Source organism: Olea europaea, unplaced genomic scaffold (genome assembly GCF_002742605.1).
Source record: "Olea europaea var. sylvestris unplaced genomic scaffold, O_europaea_v1 scaffold823, whole genome shotgun sequence".
NCBI classification, from domain to species: Eukaryota; Viridiplantae; Streptophyta; class Magnoliopsida; order Lamiales; family Oleaceae; genus Olea; species Olea europaea.
This window is the reverse complement of record NW_019266669.1, coordinates 6,717-32,949: the sequence shown is the minus strand read 5'-3', so window position 1 is coordinate 32,949 and position 26,233 is coordinate 6,717. Positions and strand designations below refer to the sequence as shown.

General features: G+C 35.5%; 1 protein-coding gene across 1 annotated transcript; it reads right to left on the bottom strand.

Moving 5' to 3' along the window:
• Nucleotides 1–21,083: 21,083 nt before the first annotated feature.
• LOC111391689 (myb-like protein X) lies at nt 21,084–24,485 on the bottom strand. The gene is made up of 2 exons (XM_023016937.1): nt 24,110–24,485; nt 21,084–23,345 (listed from the first exon to the last, which is right to left on the bottom strand). Exon 2 carries the CDS (start codon nt 23,270–23,272, stop codon nt 21,332–21,334), a length of 1,941 nt encoding a protein of 646 aa, XP_022872705.1. The 5' UTR covers nt 23,273–23,345; nt 24,110–24,485; the 3' UTR covers nt 21,084–21,331.
• Between the last annotated feature and the right edge of the window lie 1,748 nt (nt 24,486–26,233).

Genomic DNA, 26,233 nt, shown 5'->3' with positions numbered 1-26,233 from the left:
CTTTATCAGTCTCAGGGATGTTCTTAATTTCAATCATTCTATACACCCAAACTCAAATTCATATACACTATTGAAAAACAGCTTTTCACATACGAAAAATTACCAATGGATTGTATCCGTTGATGATTAAAAACGGATTATTCGTTGGTAAAAGTAATTCATTTTTAACTACGATAATTAGCAACGGATTTTCCATTGGTAAAGATGATATCTCTTTACCAATGAATATTCCATGCATAATGTAACCATTTAACATTTGGATCTTCCTTCAATTGATATTCCGTAGGTGATGTATCGAATCAGTTGGTAATTAGAAACGGATTATCCGTTGGTAAAAGTAATTCACTTTTAACTACAATAATCAGCAACGGATTTTTCGTTGGAAAAGATGATATCTCTTTACCAACGGATATTCTGTGCCTAATATAACCGTTTAACATTTTGATCTTTTACCTACGGATATTCCGTTGATAATTAGAAATGGATTATCCGTTAGTAAAAATGATATCTCTTTACCAACGGATATTTCGTGCCTAATACAACCGTTTAACATTTTGATCTTTCAGCAATAGATATTCCGTTGATAATTAGAAATGAATTATCCGTTGGTAAAAATAATTCACTTATCCCATATCGAAAGTTTATAACAATATCTTTGTAGTTGTCCTCTATAAATTTGTGGTCCAATAAGGAGTTAAACAATATTGTGGCCTTTTAATTTAGTTGACTAAAAATAAAAAAAAAATTATAATTATTAAATAAATAAATAATAATAATAATAATAATAATAATAATAATAATAAATTAATAAATTAATAAATAAATATTTTTTTTACCACACGGTTATTTACAACATTGATTTTTATCAATTGTAATGGTAAACATTTACCAACGGAAAGTCAGTTGGTATTGGTTAAAATTTTTACCAACGAAAATTTCATTGGTAAAAGATTCACACTTTACCAACGGAAAATTCGTTTGTAAAATGTTTACTCTTTACCTATGACACGATCCATTGGTAACTATTAGCGGCCCTCAAATTACCAATGGATTTGTGGTTGCAAATATTCCGTTGGTGAAAATTATTAATAACGGATATTGAGGCTCTAGGAACGAAAAATTCGTGACTGAAGCTCTATTTTTTAGTAGTGATAGAACACGTGTCGACGCACGATTGAACAGTTTGAAAAATTAAAGAAAAAAATGTCCAATCATTTTTTAATACATCAATCTGTCTCTTCCTCCCTGTCTTTCAATTTAGCTAAGTTGCTTTATTCTCTTAATTTAGTACTCCATATCATTGTTTACAAACAGTCTTCTATAGCGCCAACCTTGAGAATTTTGAATAATCACTTATTTGAGGCTGAGGCTTCATTTGGTTTGCGTTTCTATTTTCTATTTTGAATTTTGAATTCTTTTTTGTTTATTTGTTTTGAGTGATTATTTTAAAATTCCAAAAAATGCATTTGGTTTGTCATTCAAAAAAATTGTTTCTCAAAAAAAAAAAAAAAAAAAAATTTTAATTTCAGAAATTTTTAAATTCTTTGAGTTTTTTGAGTGTATTTAAAACACTCAAAAATTTAAAAAATCATTCAAAGTTTTATGTTGTGAAATTTTTCCTACTTGTGAAAACGCCTTTCTGAAAATAATATACAAAACAAGTTTTGAGTATTCTAGGGAAAAAAAAAAAACTAAAAATGACCTCAAAACAGCAAACCAAACGTACTCTAAGGACCCGTTTAGCTTGTATCTCAGTTTTCAATTTTGAATTTATTTTCAGCATTCGATTTTAAGGGCATGTTTCAAAATTGTTAAAAATGCATTTCGTTTGTCATTTTGAAAATTATTTTTTAAAATAAAAAAAACTAGAAAATACGTCTTGAAGTTTTGGAAAAAAAATTATTGTATTATATTTTATTCCATGAAATTTACTTATTAAATAAAAATGGAACAATTGAATGTTACTATATTATCAAATAATATATACATTTTAAAGTTGGTGAACCTATTAAATTTTTTTCTTAGTACAAAAGTAAAATAAATAATAAATTGAGTTTAAAATATATGATAATAAAAAAAATGACGTTGACGTTGATGGGGTACTTTTATTTGTTTTCGTTTAAATATTATTCAGAATTTTTAATTGAATAATCATTTAGAATTTTAACTATATTTTTATTTATTTTTATATTTTTACTTTTCTAATTCTTTTCCAATTATTTCATAATTTTTATTTTACATTTTTTTTAGAAATTTATTTATTTTTTGAATTTTAGATTTTTTTTATCAAATTTTTATTTTAGAATTTATCAATTTTATTTTTTGAATTTTATTTATTCTCTAATTTTATTTGTTAGAATTTTATATTGTTATTTTTTAATTTTATTTAAATGCTTCTTATATATATATATATATATATATATATAATTGGGTGATCATAAAAATTCATGCATTCTTGTATATTCACTTTTGTCATAGAAATATAATTGGGTTATATAAGAGAATATATTTGATATTATTAGAGAGATATTGTTGAATAAAATAGAAATATTGATTCGTCAAAATTTAATCATGTTGTCAAAGTATAGAACAAAGGCTAAAAATGATTATTACATGGAAATTAGAGATCATAGTACGTTTGTCATTCATTAGACCACATTAACTTTCATTTAGCATAATTTGCATTTAGTTAGTTAAATTCACTCTCAATTGCATAAGTAACTTATTTTACTTATAATTTTGCCACAGACAAACACATCTTATTATTCTCATTTCGATTAAGGTCGTGATAATAAAATTGAACTAAATAAATCACTGTGAGACGATATTTGAACTCAAATCGACTTTACTTGTTAACGAACCATACAGTTGCGCGATGGTTTTAAATCGAATTATATTTTCGTAAACAAGTTTTTTGTGCCGTTGTTGGGGATTGAGTTTTAGTTTGATTTTATTTACCTTGGCCTTGATTCAGATTTTTACCTATATTCTTGTTTGTTATTTGCATTGCATTTTAGTTTTTCTCTCACTTTCAAGATATATAAAAGAACAAAAATAACAAGATAAAAGATTTTGGTTTTAACAAGATGCTTGTATGTGATTTCATCATAAGGTAACAACAATTGACAGTTCAAGAAATTGATAAGGGGGATATACTTGTGGGAGATTTTATTATACGATAGCGACTACGAGATATAAAAGCAGAATGTGAACTTGATGAAACTGTCTTGGGTGACTTACCTGTTGCATTATTTATCTCATCATAATTTGATGTCAATAGTTTGCCCATGAGATTATTTCTTCCATCGGTTATTAATGGACATAAATTAAGGAAATCGCGTCAATCGTACTTCTTACAAATACAACAAAAGGAAAAGACTCTCCATGAAGATGTCATTATTTCTTTGCCAAAGTTTTGAATATGGATGTTAAACTCAAGAAAACTTCAATTAAAGAATATGAGCATGAAAAAATCGCTAAATTAATCATAATGGGCGAAAACAACTTGTAGCATTTAACGAAGAGAAAATTAGCATGCAATTTTTTCGACTTTATCGTTTGCTCAAAAATTAATTTTGTGATTAAACCTTATGAGGAGATTGAGGTTTATATTGTTGAGTTCGAAACGGAAGATGAGGTATAGTCATTATACTTGAAGAAAGGAAAGGTTAAAATTTGGAGGAAAGTTACAACATAGAACAAAGTCATATTGAGCAAGCTAAGTAGGACCTTCAAACCCATATTCAAAGTGTCATAACGTACTTGTACCAAAAGTCGAGCTCTAGACTATACATCAAGTGTCTTATGGGAGGCAACATATTTTTATATCCCTTTTCTATTGCATTCCACGTATTTTTAGCAATTACATTATTATTTTTCGGTCCTGGTTAGGAACTCATCCAGTTAATGATTTTAGCACATTTTATGTAGTATTTTAAGATTTGCATTAGTTACTTAGGCATGTTTACTTATTGAATTCATTTATTTAGGCTCATCGTTAACATCCAAGCATTATATTGAGCTTGCATTGATGTGATATACATTTTTAAGATTGCACCCAAATTTCAATCTTCTTAATGTTAGAAGATCATAATTTTTCTTAATGTGAATACATTTCAAGTTTTAAAACCTTATTTACTTTCATTAAGGGTGCGTTTGATTACCAATATTTTTAATGAAGATTATGTTTTTCACCTAAATTTCTACTTTTATACTATTTGATCGACTTTTTTCCATGGAAATTTTTTTTCTATTTTTGGTCACGTGACTATATTTTCTTCAGAATCAAGAAAAATATTTTTTTAGGGGGAGTAGGATTTTATTTATCAGGGAATTCACTCTCTTTGTCTCTCTTATCTATCCACTCTCTCTTTTCTACCCACCAATAAAAAATGGACGAATATAATATTTTACAAGTTGAAAATTAAATCAATCAAACACATTTAATTTAACAATTTTCATGCAAATAGATTCTAGGCAATTGAATTACCTAAAATTTACTTTCTTTCCATGCAAATTTCATGCTTGCAATCAAACGCACCCTAATATTTATTTTAAATTCTTAAAATAGAAAATTGAAGCCTAGCAACAAAGAAAAGTGGTTGTTGTCATGATCAACCGATCCTTCTACCTATCCGCATCTACCTCGAGGAGTTTCCGACCCTTACTACTTTATTTTGATTATTTTTCCTTTTACATTGAGAATGGTGCTTTGTATAAGTTTGAGGGGTGGCGAAATTTTCATAATGCTGACGTTCATCAATATTTTTGTATGATTGTTAGTGTGGAAAAGAAATTAGTAGTTTTTTATTTATTTTCTATTATTTGCTCATTGTTTTGTGCATTCATATGGGTTTGATGGCCTTGCCGGCAATATGGACTAGGAATAGTGAGAATATTGCATCAACATATTAGTCAATACTTGTTTATGTAGAGAGCTTGACATCCTTTAAGCACGACACTCATGTTTTACACATGAAGTTGGTGATTTGGCTCATCACTTAGAGAAGAGATGAATAAAGTAAGTAAATTCAAACAACCTTTATTTAATTTATCCATAATCCATTTCTAGAGTAGTTTGAAGATGATCAAGCTATTACAAGGAACATTGAGATGACAAGAAGTTCTGTGTATGAAATTATCTTGTGCAGATTATCTAAAACTAATGAGACGAAAATGAGGTGAAAGTCTTAAGTTAGGGGTTGGTTTCGAAAACTAAATATCTAAAAATGGGGGGCATAGCACTAATTTGTGTGTGAATAAAAACTTCCCTCATAGCCTTTATGACTCGAGCAAGTAAGCTTGTAAGGGTATTTGAAAATTTGGTGTAAAATCAACTGACATGGGAGTCTCCAGCTTAAAGGTCGATACATGGGTCCTATAGAAAGCAAAAGGGTGGGAAGATAATAAAAATCATCTTTCGACTCTTTATAACTTGAACGAACAAGTATGAGGGGTTTAAAACTTGGTGTCCTAAGGTCAACTGACTGAGAGTCACCGCATAAAAGCTCGATACATAAGTTATATAGAAAGCAAAAAAGAAGATGCTAAAAAGAAAAAAGGGAGAAAACAAGAATAAGTGAGGAAAGACACAATTGCAGTGATTAAACCTTAAGACATTTGGTTGACAGAACTATACCTTTAATGTAAGGTAAGTAGCTTATTTCGGTATTAAAGGTTGAAGTAATCAAATATAGGAGAATCTCTACTTGTTGAAGTGTGAACTTAGTAAGATCCATCCAAACTAAGAGATGGTAAGAATAAGAATTGACTAAACTTCAATATTAGAATACACCTCAAGAAAATTGAGTGAAAAGAATAAGTTTCGGGGTATGTATCTCGCAAGTGAAGAAAGAAAATAATTGACTACTATGGGTCGGGAGTTTAAACAATCATGAGCTTGATATGTTTACATGAGTTAAAACAAAACATCGAGTTATGCATATAACAGGTAGAAATTTGATTTGATTTTGCATTGTTGAAACTATTCATTATGTTGATTACTAAATTCCAAGCCTGAGACATGACAGGTTGTCAAACTATGTTTTGTGTGGAATTAAGCTACAGTTTTGCTTGAAGACAAACAATAGTTCAAGTTTGAAGAGTTTGATAAGTGCGTTTTACACACTTATTTAGGCTGCAAAACATGAGTTGTTTGGTAAATATGTTGGAATATGACTTAATTCTATATAAATTACGTTTTGTAAGACAACATTGATGAATATGATGGAATTTGGAAAAATTAAAGTGAAAAGGGCTAAAATGAAAGAAAATCAAAGTTTAGGGACAAAAGTGCAAATAGTCGAAAGATGACCCAAAAGAAGAAATGAAGTTATGAAAGTTTTGAAGACCAATTTAAGGAAGACATGAAGTATTAAAAGAAGAAGAAGAAGTGATCAAAGAGATCAAGAAACTAGAAAATGAAGTTCGGGGACCAAAATATAAAGAAAGGGTTTTCACTTAAACTATGCTATAGGATAGTTATATTCTTCATGCTGTTGCATGGCATGATTCAAGGAGTTCCAAGGCTGAATTTCATTTAACCATGCTATAGCAAGAAATTGTATTATGCTATAGCATAGTACATTTCCGGAGGAAAATATTCTAGTTTCAATATATGATTCCAACTTTTATTGAAACATGATTTGGGACTTCTTTTTAAGATCTAGGGCCATCCGTAAATAGTTTATCACGCATTATAACACATTTTAAGAGATTTTGGAATTAGAGTGAGGCAAGAAGCAAGAAGATCAATTTCAAGATTTAAAGATTCAATTTAAGATTTATTTGGGTGATGACGATTCTTCAATATTTCTTTTATTTTCTTCTTTCTAATATGTTAGGTTAGGTTTTTTTCTACTAGGAGAGTGATAAACGTGTAATATTAGCTTTTTTAATCTTTAGTTTTATATATTTGACATCAAAAATATGTTTTTGTTATTGATTGATTTATATCATTTTCTTTTCTCCACAATTATTATGTGCAGTAGTTGTGTGAACATGGTAACTTATTTTATGTATTCGAAAGAAGGAAAATAAACTCGACATGATATAAATCGTCATAAGGTCCGTTAGAGGAATGAGATATACCGCTATGCCTTATGTGAATCTTTATATGTTCATAAAAATTCATGCATTTTTGTATGTTTGCATCTGTTATAGAAATATAGTTGGGTCATACATAAAAATGGGTTTGACGTTATTCAAGAGAGATTGTTAAATAAAATGAGAACACGATTCATTAAAATTCAATCGTGTTGTCAAAGTGTAGATCTAAGGTTAAAAAAAATATTACATGTGAATTCATTCATCAGAACACATCAACTTTTATTTAGCATAATTTGCATTTAGTTAGTTAAATTCACTCATATTTGCATAAGTAGTTTATATTAGTTATAATTTTATCACAAACAAACACATCTTATTATTCTTATTTCGGTTAATTTCGTAATAATTAAAATTTAACTAAAAACATATAATCACATTGAGATATTAATCTAACATAACAGTACTTCTTTTAAAATAAATTTCAACAATTTTTAGGTTATGGTAATTTGATGCCGCCATTAGTCATCGAAAGAAGAAATATGTAATTTCTTGAAATATAATACTTCCACAAAATTACTCTCATTCATTTTGTCAACTTATAAAAACAGAAAAATAAAATTGATTAGATAGATCTTTGTTCAAAAATAAAATATTGTTGGAATGACTGTATTCCAAAGAGGATAAGACAGGGAAAAGCAACAATTGTTTATAAAAATATATAACCGCTGTTGATCCCAAAAAATGTTTCCAACAGATGTCGGACCCACTCGTGCACACGTGAGCGAAAGTTCAACACCCTAAGACACATAGACAGTCTAAAATGGACAAATAAGGGGCGTGGGAGTAGCTCAACGGCGCGGGACGAGAACGTTCGAAATCCGACGGGATGTTCGTAGACCGACTGTACAATAATTATCAATCGATATTTGTAAATGTATATCTAAATATGTATGTACTCGTTTGTATTGCAAGATAATAAGAAAGAGAGAGTTGAGTAAAGTATGATTTCTTGTATTGGTTATTGCATTAGCCCTTGTATGGGGTACATGGGGGAGTATTTATAGTATCACAAGTTAGATTGTGACCTTTAGTTCGGGGTACATGTGGCCTCTTTCGGTTAATTTACATGTCAAATTGTAGGCATCAGCCGCATCTAACCTGCTATACATTTATTGATTGGCAGAGCCGCCTTTACTAGTGACAAGACTTAACATTTACACTCATGAAAAACATCATCTCAATCATTCAAGTAAGATCTTTGTGTAGAGGATCTCTTGGGAGAAGTGTGTATGGAAGATGTTGCTTTGTAATTCGGAGGTTGCTACCTCGGCTACAGAGTTTCCGCCAACAGGGCCTCGACATATGGGTTTCGGAAGCTCTTCAAGAGGCAATGATAGATGGGCCTTGGTATATATGGGCCTAGGCTTCGATTGACCTCGATTTGTGGGCCTCGGCTATGCAAATCACCTTTGCTTGAGTGCCACGTGGTTCGGCATGAGTTGGCTGTGAGCCCTGATAGGTTGTCCAAGTGTGCAAACACGTAACAATAGTCCCCCAAATCCAAGTATAGTCATTTATGTAATGCGAGGACTTTGATGAAGTAAAGCCAGCCGGTTAAGTTGAAAGAAATTTTCGAAAATTTTGTATCCCAAATAATAGTCCCCCAAGTCCAAGTATAGATATTTATATCATGGTTGGAATTAGAAATGTGCTCTTGTAGAAGAATGATGAAGCCAAGGTAGTTTGAGAAACTGAACTTGCGAGGCTTGTGGAGGTTGGATTCTGATGAGGAAGCCCCTCGGTTGAGAAATCGAACCTGTGAGGCTTGATTGGCTGAATTCTGATGAGGAAGTCGAGTCGGTTGAGAAATCAAACCTGCGAGGCTTGTGGAGGCTGAATTGTAATGAGGAAGCCGAGGTGGCTAAGAAATCGAACCTGCTAGACTTGTGGAGGCTGAATTCTGATGAGAAAGCCGAGGTGGTTTAGAGACCGAACCTGCGAGGCTTGATGGCTGAATTGTGATGAGGAAGCGAGGTGGTTGGGAAATCGAATCTGCGAGGCTTGATGGCTGATTTCTGATGAGGAAGTCGAGGTGGTTGGGAAATCGAACTTGCTAGGCTTGTGAAGGCTGAATTCTGAGGCTCATTGGTAATGATTGTTCATCAGCAGTTGTGCCAATGATTTGATATTTTACATATATTTTCGAGGAAAGGTGGCTGGACCATTCAACTTCCAAAGCGTTTGCTGCCGTCGAATTAAAGTCGTAATTTTGAGCACAGCTGGAGCTTCTGGAAGCAAACGCGTTTGGGGAGGTGCGTGGAGGACACGCTTGAATCTGAAGCATAGGTTTGAAAAATTGTTTGAATTCTACGCCTCGGATTTGATTTAGAATGAAGGGTCCAGATTCAATGGGTTTTGATCAGACGGCTGGGGTTCATCTTGGCCCTTTATAAAAGGCGAGAGACCCCCATTTTTTTGGATTTTCTACCTTTGCAATATGATTTCTTCTTCAAAAGCTCAAGTTTTTCGGCATCAAAACAATCGATCTTCTCATTTTTCGGCGTTACTCCGGTTGCGTAGTCATTTTCCATAGTTATTTTCACAGAAAATCCCTTGTATTGAGTTCATCTTTTTATGATATGGAGTCTACCTCGGGTAGGGAATTCGTAACTGTTGCGTCATTCCGAGAGGGGACGAATCACAGAGAGGACCCAGAGGTCGAGCAATATACTATGACCGAGGAGCCAGTAGATTACAGTAAGGAATGGGGGGTGTCCAGGGTGCCTTCAAATATGACCTTGAAGAGGCTGGGAGAAATCAAGAAAAGGTACTGTGTACCTCATTATGACGAAATGTTGGTGCCTGAGGCTCATAAGTGCCCCTGCTATCCGAGGCCCAGATGCGTGGCAGTGAGTGAATACCTGTTTAAGATAGGTATGCATCTTTCTTTGCACCTCTTCTTTAGGGCGATGCTGAGGAACTTTATGTTGTCGCCGACCCAGGTTCTGCCAAATGGGTGGAGCTAGTTGGTTGGCTCGTACTTCCTGTGGAAAGAAGTGTCACTTGGGGAGGACATGCCTCTCCATGTCTTCATGACCCTATTTCAGCCTAGGGTGATAGGTAAGGAGCCAAGGGGGTGGTATTACTTAACTCCTTGGGAGGCTCACGCATCATTTGTGGTGGGGCTGCCTTCTTCCATCAAGGGGCGGAAGGAATCGTGGTTCTGGGTGAGGGGGCAGATGGCAGGCAGTGGAAAGGGACACAACTTTGGCTTGCACAGTACCGATCCAGTACTACGAAGCTCGTGAGTCTCCCAGCCTAAGTAGTTTACATTCTGTATTCAAAATTTTCTTTCTCTAACCGTTGAGGCTTGCTGTGCAGATAGTAGTACAAGGTTCGAGTTGAGCAAGGAGGAGTTTGAAGTGATAGAGGACATTCACAAGAGACTTCTGAAACTTCGGCCCTTCGACATACTCATCGATCGAAGCTGCTACTTCATTGACTATGAATTGATGGCCTCCAAAGGTAAGAGGCTTGTATACTTGTGTATTTCTTGCTTTTTGTTTCGATGCTGATGTACTGATATGCTTTGCAGACAAGTTCAAAAGGATGGAGTACCCAGCCCCAGACATGGACTCTATCCTTAGGGCCACATCTAATGTGATGATGAGGCCCTTGAAGTCGGGGTCAAGTGGTGCCAAGGAGGTCCAGGAGAGGGTGGAGGGCCTTTCCAAAGATAGCAGTTCCAGGGGTGCTAAGGAAGGGACCCCCCAGAGGCGGAGAAGGAGAGGAAGCTGGTACACGTCACCAGCTCATCTAAGAAGTTCGGGACCTCTGTGTCCCATGAAGGAAAAGAAGTCCCTCAGCCGAAGCTCCTGCAGGCCACCTCAAAAGCGGTGAAGATTGAAATGGTGCTGCATGCCAAGGCTGAGGAAGAGGCTGGGAGGAAGGCGACTGAGAAGACAGAGGATGGATCTGCCAAACAGAGGCCCGCAAGAGTGCAAGGGAAATCTCCGAACTTCCTTTCCGGGAGGGAGGAGGTCCTGGCCCCAGCGTTGGTAGAGGCTTTGCCAGCCGAGATCCGAAGCGCTACTGAGAGCTTCTACAAATTTTGGACGGATCGGTGGCAGTTGCACGCCTCTTCCTGTGACACAGTGCACTTGACAAGGGCCCTTGTAAGCCAAAGTGTGAGGACCTTTGCCCTTGCAATGAAGTGTAGGGAGGTCCTTACTGATTTTCAGAAAAGGACCCAATCCTCGAAGAAGAAGCTGACCTTCCTCGTAGAGGAGCTAAAGAAGGCCAGGGCCGAGGCAGAGGAAGCGAGGGCCCAAAAGACTGAAGACGTGGCCAAGCTGGAGTTTGCTTTGGCTCAGATCGAGACCTTGAAGAAGGAGGTCTATGAGTCCCGGTACGAGGTGGCTTCTCTTACCAAGAAAGTAGGGGTCTCCAATGACCATCAAAAGGTGACTGTTGAGGCCTTGGAGAAGGTCAATCTGGAGCTGGCTGGGGCCCAAGACGCCTACAAGTTCTTGGAGGGCCAAATGAAGTGGCATGTGGATGAATTGGCCAAGGCAAAAGAGGAGACCAATGTGGCGAGGGAGGAGGCAGTCAAAGACTACATTGCCAACTTCCACAACATTGAGGAGTACAAGGGCTTCAGCATCTACTGGAGAAATTATGCTTATACCGAAATGATGGAGAGGGCTGAGGAACTCTACCCAAATCAAGACCTGTCACAGTTGAGGTCGAAGTTTGTGGATGAAGTACCTCAGACCCCAGCTGATGAAGCAGTGAAGGTAGAAGAAGTGAGTTCTGATGCTCAGACTGCGGAGGCTCCTACTGCCAAGGCACCTCTACCATCATCTGAGGCTTAGGATAGTTTACTTTTCAGTTAATTCCAATGTACTAGCATCAAGCCCTCCTTTTGTAACTGATTTAAAATCAATATAATCTCTTTCATTCAATGTTGTTCTTCTTCCTAATGCATTGGCCTCGTTAAGTAATTGAACTTAAGATTAATTGAAGAATTAAATAACCTTGACTTGATATCCCAACTCCAATCACTTAAGCAAGTAAATTGTACTTAAGCCACAGGAACCATGATCGATATTATACTTAAGCAAGTAAATTGTACTTAAGCTTAATAACTATAACTTGAATAGATCCTAAGACTGGACCATCTTTCAGATGAACTGAGAACATTGCTAGGTCTGATTGAAAAGGTAGTTGCGTGAAACTCGTAGTGGTTGATCCTTGTGAATCAATGGGTAAAGAAGTTCGATCCTCGTTTAGGCTTCTTCCCTTGGCTTTCAGCCTCGCCAAAGGGAGGCAAGTTGCGTGAGCCTCGGAGTTCAAGTGAGGTGGCCCAGAGATGGGACGCTGACCTCTCCTCTGAGGTGACAACGCTTCCCAACATGGTGGATGATTCATCCATGTTGAGGCTTCTCCCGTGGTGTTCAGCCTCGCCAAAGGAAGATAAGTGGTGTGTACCTCGGAGTTCAAGCGAAGTGGCCCAGAGATGGGATGTTGACCTCTCTTCCAGGGTAACGACGCTTCCCAATTTGATGGATGGTTCAGCCATGTTAAGGCTTTTCCCAAAGACGTTCAGCCTCGCCAAAAAGAGGCAAGTGGCGTGTGCCTCGAAATTCAAGCGAGGTGGCCCAGAGATGGGACGCTGACCTCTCCTTCGAGGTGATGACGCTTCCCAACATGGTAGATGGTTCATCCATGTTCAGGCTTCTCCCACTGGCGTTCAGCCTCGTCAAAGGGAGGCAAGTGGCATGTGCCTCGAAGTTCAAGAAAAGTGGCCCAGAGATGAGACGCTGACCTCTCCTCCAAGGTATCGACTCTTCCCAACATGGTGGATGGTTCGGTCATGTTGAGGCTTCTCCCAATGGTGTTCAACCTCGCCAAAGGGAGGCAATTGGCGTGCTCCTCAGAATTCAAGCGAGCTGGCCCAGAGATGGGATGCTGACCTCTCCTCCGAGATGACGATGCTTCCTAACATGGTGGATGGTTCATCTATGTTGAGACTTCTCCTAGTGGCGTTCAGCCTCGCCAAAGGGAGGCAAGTGGTGTACGCTAACCTCTCCTCCAAGGTGACGACGCTTCCCAACATGGTGGATGGTTCATCCATGTTGAGGCTTCTCCCAGTGGCGTCAACTTCGCTAAAGGGCGGCAAGAGACGTGCGCCTCGGAGTTCAAGCGAGGTGGCCCAGAGATGGGACGTTGACCTCTCCTCCAAGGTGACGACGCTTCCCAACATGGTGGATGGTTTATCCATGTTGAGGTTTCTCCTAATGGCATTCAGCCTCGCCAAAGGAAGGTAAGTGGCGTGGGCCTCGGAGTTCAAGCGAGGTGACCAAGTGATGGGACGTTGACCTCTCCTCCAAGGTGATGATGCTTCCCAACATAATTCCTTTTAGCGTTTCGCATTTCACCACCCACATATGGGCCTCCAAATATGGTATCCACCTCGTGGATAGGGGCCTCATCTTAAGTTTGTTAATTTCTTCAATGTCTGCGCCCTTCCCTGGGCCTCTCTACATTGTGCTCCCTTCATCGCGAGGAAACATCCCTTTGACGGAAGCGGCCTCTTCATGCCCAGGTCGGTTGTTATACCTAGGTCAGGGCCTGTTTGCCTGGGGTGATTCATTTCTATCCCTGGGAGGGTTTTTGCCGAGTACGGTGAGCATAGTCTCGACAATTTGCTGTGTCGTGGCCATAGGACCGGTGGTATATGCAGTATTCCAGGAGGTTCGAATTTGACCTATTTCTAGGTCCTGAACCCTGACCTTGGCCTTTCTCCCTGCGGGATCCTTGCGGAGTTTCCATCTGCTGGGTGTCAGTGACTGGGTTGATATCCTCATATGCCAAGGTAGGAACTTCGTTCAGAGTGGTGGTGGCAAGTGCTTGCCCAAAACTCTCATTACTAGCTTGGTTCATTTGGTAATCCATCAAGTGGGAGGTCAGCCCTCTAGCACGCTGTCTTTACAGAGGTGGGAGGCCTCTACTTGCCCTGCTCCTATGCTCAATCAATTCTTCATTGATGATCTCTCGTCTCATCATCTCGAGTAGGACATCGTAGGTGGTGGAGTCTTGATTTTGTACGTCCCTCCAAAATAGGTTGTTCATGTTCAGGCCTCATCTCAGTACAGATAACTCCTCACGGATGGTGACTTGCACACAGTACATCATCTTATCAGTGAAGCATGATAGGAAGCTCTTCAGGGACTCCCCATGTGCCTGTCTCATATCTTAGAGACGTTGCATGGGAGCATCTTCCTCTTTTCTCACAGCGAACCTCTTCAAGAAGGTGGTCTTGAACTCAGGCCAACTTCTTATGCTCCTAGGTGGTAACCTACTATACCAAATTTCAGCTGTTTCGCTAAGGTTTAGGTGGAAAGCTCTACATTTCACAGCTGGGGTGGCGCCCCTTAGGCTCATGTGAGTTTTGTAAGCATTTAGGTGTTTCTCTAGGTCGCCTCTTCCGTCATACTTTGCTATCTTGGGCATAATGTAGTGGTTCGGGACCTGGACACTCTTTAGTTCCCTTGAGAATGGCAGGTTTCCATCATCATTGTCCAAGTCACAGGACCTCTGTTGCTCATCTGAATCGTTTTCATCGGCCTCATACCTTGGTGGTTGGTGAGAGATGCCGGGACGGTTCCTAGCCTCCTCTTCCCTCCTTTGTCCCCTATTTCTAGGCGGTGCAGCACTGGGGGCATTTTCATGCCTTTCTTCTAGCTGTTGAGGCATTGGAGGTAGGGCTTGTGGCCTTGTCCAAGGCTCGCGAGGCTGTTGTTGCCTAGGCCTCAGTTCTGCAGGGCTGATTCTGTCAAATACACTACATGACCTCCTATGTCTTCGCTCTTGCTCATATGGAGGTGGGAAGTTATCATGGTTCAAAGGGACCTCGGTGGGTCACCCAGAAGCATAGTTGAAAGAAACATCAACTTCCACTTCCCTTTCAAATGGGCTTCTGCCTCGACTATAGTCTGACAAGGCAACCCTCTGACTTTGAACTTCATCTTTTTGCTGGTAGTGCCCTTGGGGAGCGTATGGAGGAATAGGGAAGCCTCTATGGCCTTGCATTTGGGCCACGAGTTCCCTCATAGCCATGTTCTGGCTAGCAATGTCCTTCATGTTGGCTGCCATGGAAGTCATTTTCCTTGATAGCTGGGCTATCACTCGCATTCTACCTCTTCTATGGTGGTGGTGGAGTCGGTACCGAGCTGCTGGAGCAGCTGCTGGAGGGAGCACACCTGCGTTTTCTTTTATCCTCCTGGGGGTGTATCTTTGTTTGAACTCATTTTCTTTGTTTGATCTTCAGATTTTTGCTAAGTTGTGAGGCTTCCCCTTATTCTTTTTCAAGAACAAACCCTTTTTCAAGGAGGATGCCCAAATGTTCCTCTTCAATAAGCTTTCACCACAAGGTTGTTCGTGGCTACTGTATGGATTCCCACATATGGCATTAATCTGTTGACCCCAAAAAATGTTGCCAATAAATGCCGGACCCACCTGCGCACACGTGATTGAAAGTCCAATACGCTAAGACATGTGGACAGTCTAAAATAGACAGATTAAGGGCGTGGGAGTAACTCAACGGCACGGGACGAGAACGTTCAAAATTCAACGGGATGTTCGTAGACCGATTGTACAATAATTACCAATCGATGTTTGTAAATATGTATCTAAATATGTATGATCTCATTTGTGTTGAAAGATAATAAGAAAGAGAGAGTTGAGTAAAGTATGATTTCTTGTATCGATTCTTGTATTAGCCCTTGTATGGGGTACATGGGGGAGTATTTATAGTGTCACAAGTTGGATCGTGACCTTTGGTTCAGGGTACATGTGGCCTCATCCAGTTAATTTACATGTCAAATTGTAGGCATCGCCCGCACCTAGCCTGCTATACATTTAATGATTGGCAGAGTCGCCTCTACTAGTGACAAGACTTAACATTTACACTCGTGACAAACGTCCTATCAAGTAAGATCTTTTTGCAGAGGATCTCTTGGGAGAAGTGTCTATGGAAGATGCTGCTTTGTGATTCGAAGGCTGCTACCTCGGCTACAGAGCTTTGGCCAACAGGGCCTCGTCCACCTTCAAAGGGTCTCGGCATATGGGTTTCGGAAGCTTCTCAAGAGGCAATGATAGATGGGCCTCAGTATATATGGGCCTAGGCTTCTGTGGACCTCTATTTGTGGGCCTCGGCTATGCAAATCACCTCGATTTAAGTGCAACGTGGTTCGGCATGAGTTGGCCGTGGGCCCCGGTGGGTTGCCCAAGTGTGCAAACACGTAACAATCGCAATAAATTGAAAATCATCAATAAAATATATAAGACTCAACCAAAAAAAAAAAAGTAAAAGAAACATCATCACCATTCACCGTTCTCTTGTTTGGTAGGGATTACAAAAATACTTTTAATCTAGGTCAAATTCAACATTTAATTTTAATCCACAATTTCTCAACTACATAATTTATCGAATTTTATCTGCCTACCCATCATTGAAACACAAGCTAGAGACGTATCAGCCTATATTCCCACCAATGTAATCTCCATTACTGATGGAAAATTCTGTTTGGAAACAGAGCTCTTTTATTACGGAATTAGACCTGCTATTAATGTCTATTTATTTGTCAGTCGCGTCTCGTCTACCGCTGAGTTGAAACTTGAAAGTATGAAACAGTATGCGATAGTTTAAAATTGGAATTGACACAAGATCTAGAAAATAACTAGTTAAATCAATCAATTACCACTAAACTTTCACTAGATTTCTACTTATTCATTTAACTTTGAGTGCGTTTGACTGACATGAAAAATATCACATGGAAAATAAAATGTTTTCTTTATTTTGAGGAAAACAAAAACATGCTCCTCCCAAAAAAAATATTTCCCTTAATTCAAGGAAAATTATATATATTTTCTAAAGTTGAGAAATATTTTCAATGGGAAAATATAGCAATCTGTTCTCATAAAATCCGCAAGCGTACGAAATCGTTGAGGAGTTATAATAAAGTGAGTTGTGAGTTATCGTCCTAAGAGAAATAATATTTAATTCTAATTTACTAGTTACTACTAAATTCGATATTTGTGACACAAAAGACATGATGTTGTTGTTATTTAAACTAATTTAAACTAAGAAAGTAATAAAAAATATTTTGTCAAATACGTGAATGATTTTATTCGATTTTGAATTCCACTATTTCCATTTATTTTAATTTCTTGATTCGTAATATAATCAATTCCATGCTTTCATGATAATTGATAACACTAGTGTACTTAATTCTCTTTTTTAAGACAAATTAAATCTATTCTAATCACGACCAAATCTTATTCCTAGTCCGAATTCATATGACCAAAATACATTAAATTATAGATTATCTATGTGATTGCATATATGATAAATATTATTCTTAATTTTATCTACATGTTAATTTTGTTGCTTTCTAAACTTATTGTGAGTCTTTCAACACTATAATAATCAATTAATTATTCAATTGATGACCAATCATTTAAATAATGCAACGAGTATGCAAAATCAATTAAGAAAATCAAGAAATAACTAAATTAATAATCTTAAATCAAAATAAATACGCAATAGGGTTCATCATTCATCCAATATAATAGAAAAACTAGCCTAGCATTCCAATTATTAAATTATACAAAGAATATTGGAAAAATATCACCAAGAAAGAAGAAATAATGAAGAATGTGGAGAAATCCAATTTCTTGACTTGAATCTTCAAAATGGATGAATATTCTTCAATAAACTTTTATCCGCCTTCATCTTGATGCTTAGCCTCATTTTTCACCTCCAAAAGATGTAGAATAAAGAGATTTTTAGGTCTAAGGGATGTCTTCTACGTTTTGGATGGCTTATGGTATCAATAGGGTACCAAAAGATTACATATCAAAAGTTTCCAAAACAAAATGAGGAAACAAATTTTTTTCCCGAAATTAATGCATACGCACAATTCATTTGATACGTACACATGGTACACGTGATTTGATCTCTAGAGTGAATTTTTGTGACCTTGCTTAAGCACAGCTAGCAGGTTATGCTTAAGCATAGTACAAATTTCTGCCAAACTTTCTCACGCGTGTATTTTGATTATTTTCAATAAATTCTCGTCCCATTTACTCATCTTCAACTCTATTTGACCCTCGGCATTCTTGAATCATTGTTTTGCAATCCGACTTAACTTTTAAAGTATTGCATTTTAGTCCCAAACTTTGTATTTTGTTCGATCGAGCCATTTTCTCTTGTAATCTTGTTCATTTATCTTCCAAATATATTCAATTAAATTATTGGCATCTTCAATCTTCATTTTGTTGACTATCTCATCTTTGAATTGTTTGTAACTTAGTCATAAGTTTTTGGATTTCACATTTTTTTTTTGGTGCTCATCAAAAGCAATTTTCCCTGAATTATGTACTTGAAATAAGAAATATGAGAATTACGTGTTCACATTGTTAAGCATATTGCATGCGCGGTACGATTTGATAGGGTGATGCTACACGCACATCAGAGTGTCTATAACGGTATCCATCTCAGTTACATGAAAGGGGATCCGCTTAGAATAAAATATAATTTATCTGAAGTGGACACTCTTCATGGGAGGAGGTGAACACCGTTATGAATACTGCATTATGTACAAACATCATATTCCGATTTGATATATCATGTAATGTGACCTGTATATTGTATTAAAATTTTGATAAAAGAGTTGTTAAGTTATAAGTGAGTTAATATTCTTTACTGACTCATGTGCATCTTATTATTAAGTTGGGAACACTTTGTAGTTGTTTCTTAATCTACTTATTGATCTCTTCTCACTTTTTAAACCTGATTGTAGAATCGTAAACCTTATAAACTCTTTCATGGTTGTTCTTCCAGGATGGAAAGAAAATAATCTAATTAAAGAGTAAGACTAAACCTTTTGCGATGAAGCACCACTAAACTTTCCAATTGGACAGACGTGAAAAATCGAAGAATAATGGTGGTCTAGTTCATTCTAGAGTTGCACAAAAAAATCGCGAAACTGTAAACTAAACTGAAATCGTTGGTTCAGGTCCACCTAGACCCGTGATTTTTTCCCTCAAACCGAACCAAATCATTTCAAAATGGATTGGTTTAGGTTTCGATTTTCAAAAATCACAAATCAAACCGATCCCTTTTTAAATTTTTTAATTAAAACATTAATTTTACTACTTTGTAAATGTTACAGTTTTAAAAAAAATACCAATTTATAATTACAAATTAAAACTAGCCTATTGAAATAATCATATACAATAAATTAAGTTCATCTTTATTGGCCCATTATTTTACAAGTCCACAACACATGTCCTGACCTAATATCTAAACTAAACTAAAATTATTTCCAAATCTTATGAAATGAAATTTTTTTTCGACAATCCAAATCATAAATCAACAAAACTACGACAATAAATCAACGTCCAAAATTACAGAAGCCCTAACATAAACTATCATTTTTTCAAAAATTTGACGTTTGTCTGCCACTGTTGTACGAAATGCAATTGTCAATCACAAATTGCTAGTCGCTGTTTGCCTATTAGTTTGCTAATTTCTACATGAATCACTTCTTTCTCTCTTCTCTCGGTACGTCTCAGATTCTCATTGAAACCATTTTTTCTATTATTCTTTCTTTTATTTGTTGCTTTTAAACTTAATATACACTTTTCAAAGTGGTTTGAATAGAAAAATTATTGTTTGTGTGCTTAGATGATTAATGAATTTGTTAGTAGTTTGAAAAGAACGAAGGACAAAAAGTATCGATTGTATGAAAATGTTAAAATTTCCTAATTAGTACCAATGCCTTCTACTTTCACAAAGTAGTTATAAAATGAAATTTGTCAATTTCTAATAAGTTTGTACTTTATCAATCTTTGTACATCTAAACGTATCACGTTTAATCCTTATTTATCATCTCACTAGTAAGATGAAAGGAATTTTAACCAAACTATAATAGCAAAATATGACTTTACCTTTACCAACCGCTTTGTGACAATAAGAAGTGCAAACAAGTAAAAATAAATAAAAAAGAAGAAAGACATTTTCGTTTTGTTAACATCTTTTGGCAACCAATTTTGAAAATATTTTATTCATAGGTTTCATAATAAACATGAATGTAATTTAATGTTTAACATTATTAGTTCTTATTTAAACTTATATGTTAACTTATTTTTATATATATTACTATAATGTCGATAGGTAAACCGCGAATTAAAACCAAATCAAATCGCAAATTATGGTTTGATTTGAAAAATAATATGATTGGATATTCCATTGAGATGCCATTGTTATGTTCTTTCTAAGCTACAGAACCACTATTGTCATTGATATTTTATTCATAGGTTTCATAATAAACATGAATGTAATTTAATGTTTAACATTATTAGTTCTTATTTAAACTTATATGTTAAGTTATTTTTATATATATTACTATAATGTCAATAGGTAAACCACGAATTAAAACCAAATCAAATCGCAAATTATGGTTTGATTCGGTTTGATTCGAAAAATAAAATGATTGGATATTCCATTGAGATGCCATTGTTATGTTCTTTCTGAGGATGTAGTCAGAATGCTAACTTTCCAAGGGGATTTCGCTCTCCTGTGTCTCATGTCGATCCATTATTCTTAAAATAAGTCATGGTTTCTACTGAAAGTGAACTTTAGATAAATTTGCCCCTTCTCTAGAACTTATGTAGTTTAAACACATAGATGAAGCAATTTAATGTGGTATGAAGTGAGTTGAAATTTTTTTGAATCTCTTACTAATTTTATACTTTGGTTAACAAATATGTAAAACTACTAGCTAAAAAAATGGCAATCTAATAAAAGAATAATATATTATCATGGTGACAAATTTGAGAATATTGAGACATCTGTATGCCAAATATTCTTTCAAATGGAAAAGCGCAAGCTAATGATCGCTGGAATAATCCAAAATTACATTGCAAAATTGTACTCCATACAAAATGTATAATCATAAACACTGATCTAAATAAATGGCTCTGATACATTAAAATGATTGGATAGCTAGACAAATTGAAATTGTTTATTCATATCTGCAATATCCATGCGTCACAAATAAGCCACGTGATGATTCACCAACAGAGAATTATGAGTTCTCACATACTTAAAACACCTGCCTTCGCAATTGGTAAAAGAAAGGGAAAAAAAATAAAAAATATAAAGCAAAATCCTTTGTGATTACAAATCATCGACTGAGAAAATATTATATAAATGTCACTTGGCAACTGCATCATGGCTGTTACCTTCGGTTCCAGAGTCTGGAAGAGTTCCCAGGTCGATGCGAGCTTCTTTCTCTTCTTGAGGAAGTGAAGAACTGGAGGAATCTTTTCCACCATGCGCAGCAGGATCAGCATTTCCATTTGAGCTTGGAGATGCCTCATTTGATGAGCCTGAAGTATTTGAAGAATCTTCAGCTGTATTTTGACCTGAATTTGTACCATTACTACCATTATCATTATCAACCCTCCGTTGTTCGCCTGAGTTATTATTACCCTCACCCCCAGATAATGTTTCAGAGTTATTCTCTGTGCCTTTAGCTGTCTTCGTATCTCCATTTAGTCCATCAGATACAAGAAGTTGTGTGTTGTCAGAAGAACCTTTTGAATTTCCATTCACCAAGCTCACTTTCTCAGTTGTTGTGGTTTGAGTTGAATCTGAATCTGATTTCTCATTCTCAGTATCACTTTTCTCAGTTTGCTCATTCAGAACAGTCTGTGATCCATCTTCATGATGAACAATGTTCTCGGGTGTTTTACTTTCTTTTGGAATGGAATCAGAGGTAGAGTTATCATTAACTTGACCTTGTTCCTTAACTTCAGATGTTCCTGCTGAAGAATTAGGGTTATGCCCCGACTCTACGTGTTCATCACTCGTGCCTTCAGTGGCCACCACATTAGAAGAATTACTGTTCTCAGTTTTCCCAGTATCTTGGTCATTTGATCCCACTTCATTCTCATTTCCATTGATTGCCTCAAAATTATTATTCTTATTTTCCTGTAACTCATTTTGTTTTGTGTTTTCGGATTTCTCCTCCCCATTCAAATTAACATTACTAACATTCTCAGTTTTGGTTACATTTTGAGAAATCTGAACCTTATTGCCAGAGACAATTCCTCCCTTTTTATTCTCCTCTTTCACCTCATTAGTCTTGTCGGTTCTGTCATGAGTCTCACCCTCAGAGGAACCTAATTTTTCAGTTCCACCTTCTTTTAGCTCCTCCGCTTTGTTGTTTCCTTCCATGTCTTTACTATCTTGTCCATTGTCCCCTCCATTTCTCTCTTCCGTTCCTTTATCCTCAATTTTATTCTTCTCGTCTTGTGTAACTCCCTTATCTTCAGTCCCGTTCTGTGTTTCTTCGCTTGCTTTCTCCTCCTTTCTCTTGTTTGCTTCCTCCATTTCTTCATTTCTCTTCTCTTTGCTCTCCCTCTCTTCCTTTATCTCTTCATTTTCTATCGTTCCACTACTCTCTTCTTTAACATCGGTTTCTGCATTGTCTTTTGCCTGATATCCCTTTTCATCATTATTCACCTCTTCATTTTCATTATTCTTGCCCTTCTCTTCTTTCGTATCCTGTTCACCATTCTCCTTCTCTCCATCTTCTTTGCCTTCTTTTTCTTCACTTCTCTCTTCAACTTGTTCTTCACTGCTGCTTTCACTTTCTTCTTCTTTAGTGTCCTTCGCTTCAGTGTCTTTCCTGTTGCCATCTTCAGCCTCTTTATTTTCCTTCTCCCCATCCAAATCTTCGTTTTCTTGTTTGGTTTCCTCCTCTGGCTTCCTTTCTCCATCCATAGAAGTCTCTCTATTCTCACCTTCCTCTTCTATTTTTTCTCGGTCTTGCCCTTGATCATCTGGCTTGTTTTCATCATCCAAGTGTGTCCTTTCCTCTTGTTGCTCTTCTTTCTGCTTCTCGTCTTCAGTATCCGTTTCTTCATTCCGGGGCCGGAGATCCTTCCTCCCTAACTTGATAATATCGTTCCCATCCTTTACCTTCTCGGAAATTCTTGTCGTTTCTTCGTATGATGCCTTCTTACTACGGGAGTGCTGCACTTGGTAAAGCAGCCAGACGCAAACTCCAATTACTACACATAATTGGAGAACATGCTTCACCTTATATCCTTTGTTTCTCTGGTTCCTACGTGGTGATTGCTTAAACATGATGGTTTTCCTTAAATCTTATCTCGTATACGAGGTTGATTTTGGAAGCTCGAAATTTCAAATATTTCAACTTCTATAATGATAGAAATAAAAAAGGTCAACAACAATTCTGGATGTGAAATTCAAATTTCATAAGTAATAGAGTAAATATACATCTCATTTTTCTCGGAAAAATTTGCCTAAGAAGAACAAGACTAATTGGAAATACAGTTGTCACTATACTGTAAAGTTACCCGTGATCTTAAAATTAGTTAAGGGAATAAACTCAGATGAAAATCAGCCTCAGTAAAAACGGAGGGGAAAAAAACAAAAACGGGAAGGGAAAAATGACTTCAATCTTGGATCAAAGTGAAAAACAAAACTTGCAGTCTCAATGCCAACTTGCCAAGCGACAAATCTTGCCGAGGTGAACTAATTTTTAGGTAATTACAAGAAAAGGATAAAGAATGCCAAAGACTGTTGATGTTATCATAGCCACATTTCCTAGCTAATTCAACAGTTAAGTATATGATTCAACGTGCATTTCCAAGAAAATACTACTAAATTTGCCATTGTAATTAAATTATTAACTCAATTACAACAAACCCCACTTCAATTTGACAAAGAAAACTTCCAAACAAGAACCAGATCATAAGTTCTTACCAGTTCCAAATCCCATCGACCCATTAATGATTAAAATGAAAAAGGTAATGATTAATGCCTAAAAACAGAGGATACCATAAAAAACCAAAGCAGATCTGCTCTTCTTTTACCCTATATTGCACAATTAAGGCACACACATGAATTCTTGGCAATGCTAAAAGGATATTCGTAAAGTCTAGAAATAAAAATGCATACCTTATTCCCGGGTAGATCTCTCCCAGTTAAATTGATACAAAAGTAGGCCCTTTATAATAAAAATCTTGACTTATGATTAGTTTCCAAGAAAAGGTGAACACCTATAACTTTCAATGCAGTTTGCTTAAATACAGTAAGCAATTGGCAAGTTCTTGAAACGAAAAGATATGGACGGGTGGGTGTGAAGTAGATTGTCCAAAGGTTAAACGAAACTTTCAAAATGGGGTAAGAAAATGCTTCTTTAATCTTCTGATAGATCTGAGATCTTTATCATATATGGAGGTGTAAAATGTATGTATAGTGCATATACACGTCAGATTTTCAACCATTTCTTGCCATGTCAATGCTGCCGGTGTTTTTATCTATGATTAATTACATTTTGAACGCCATTATTGGAGAAGTCTCCATAGATCTGTATTTTATATATATATAAAATACTATTCTGAAAATTAAAATCTCTAATAATGGGATATATATATATATATATATATAATTTTTTTTTTGAAGAATGAGTGGTTGAAAAAAATGAGGAATAATTTTTTATTTACATGTAATATTATTTTATTGAAATGTGTGATTGAAAAAATTTTTTAAAAAAATGTATTGGGGCCAAACAAGGGATGTCCTTAAAATATAAAATAAATCTCCTTGTTTGAGCCCCATTTTTGGGTCAAAATATATTTTGAAATAGTGTTTGTGATAGATTGTGTAGTTAAAAAATAAGAAAAAATTTTAAATTTACATGTAAAATTATTTTATGAAACAACGTGTGCTTGAAAATGAGTTTTTAAAAAAAACTAAAAATAGAGAGTTTGGATCAAACATAAGAGTGACTCTTTAAGATTGAAATTTACTTCATTTTAAAAAGTTAAATTTTGAAGATTTTATTTTAATTTTTTAAAATAAAGAGTGAGTTTGACTTTTTACATTTTCAAATATTCACATTTCTATCTGTATTTTATCATAATTGCAGTAGCCCCTCTTTGACCCCCATTTTGGAGAGAGACAATGTATTTTGAAATAATGATTTTTTTGTAGAATGTGCATTTAAAAAAATAGGGAAATTTTTAAAATTTAAGTATAAAATTATTTATGGAAGAATGGTTAGGCTAAAAATGAATTCTAAAAAATGAGTTTTGAGAAAAATAAGGTTGAGCAATGCTATTTAGCCTTAAAGAGGTTATAATTTAATCTATCACCTAATGTCAAATAGATTCGGGTTATAATCCAGTAGGGTTAAATAGTATTACTCTCAAATTTTATTCTTATATTTAGCTATATGCTCAATATACCTTTATTTAATTTTAATTTTGTTAATAATTAATTAATAATATTGATTCAATTTATTCAATATGAAAGTAAAAAAATCTTTTTCTTTTCCATTTGTCAATAATTCCCTCATTCAAAATTTTAATCTTGCATTATTTTTTATTAATGGCGTTAATTCAATTTATTCAACAAGAAATTGAAAAATGGGTGTTGTTTAAGGAACTCAAAGAATTGCCTTAAATTTTCCTTTTGAGAATATTAAAATCCATTTCCCTTTTCATTTGTCAATAATTCCCTAAAATACTCTTTTTAATCTTACATTAATTTTTATTAACAGCATTCATTCAACTTATTCAACATGAAATTAAAAAAAAAATGCACTGTTTAAGAAACTCAAATGACGACCTTAAATTTCCTTTTGAGATTAAAAAAAAGAAATCTTTTAATTTGGTTAATAGCATTAATTCAAATTAAATTGAAAAACGGATGTTGTAAAGGAGTTCAAAGAATGGCCTTAAATAACCATATATAGAAATATAAAAAAATAATAATAATTTGATCAATAGTCTTAATTCAATTATCTTAAGCTTTTTTACAATCATGAAACCCACGTTCTAATTGTCAAATAACAATTCCTCTTTGATGGAATGGTGATTAATCCAACTACTAATGTTTATGAGCTTCTTAAATTCTTTGTTTGTATTAATTTTATGTATCCTCTCGATTTTTGTGTTCTAATATTTACACGTATACATTCTTTACTTTCTAAAATTGATTTGCCATATTTATATTCAAATAGATCAGATAAGAATTTTGTTACATCAAAGTAAGAATTCTTTTTTCTTCAAGTCTTTA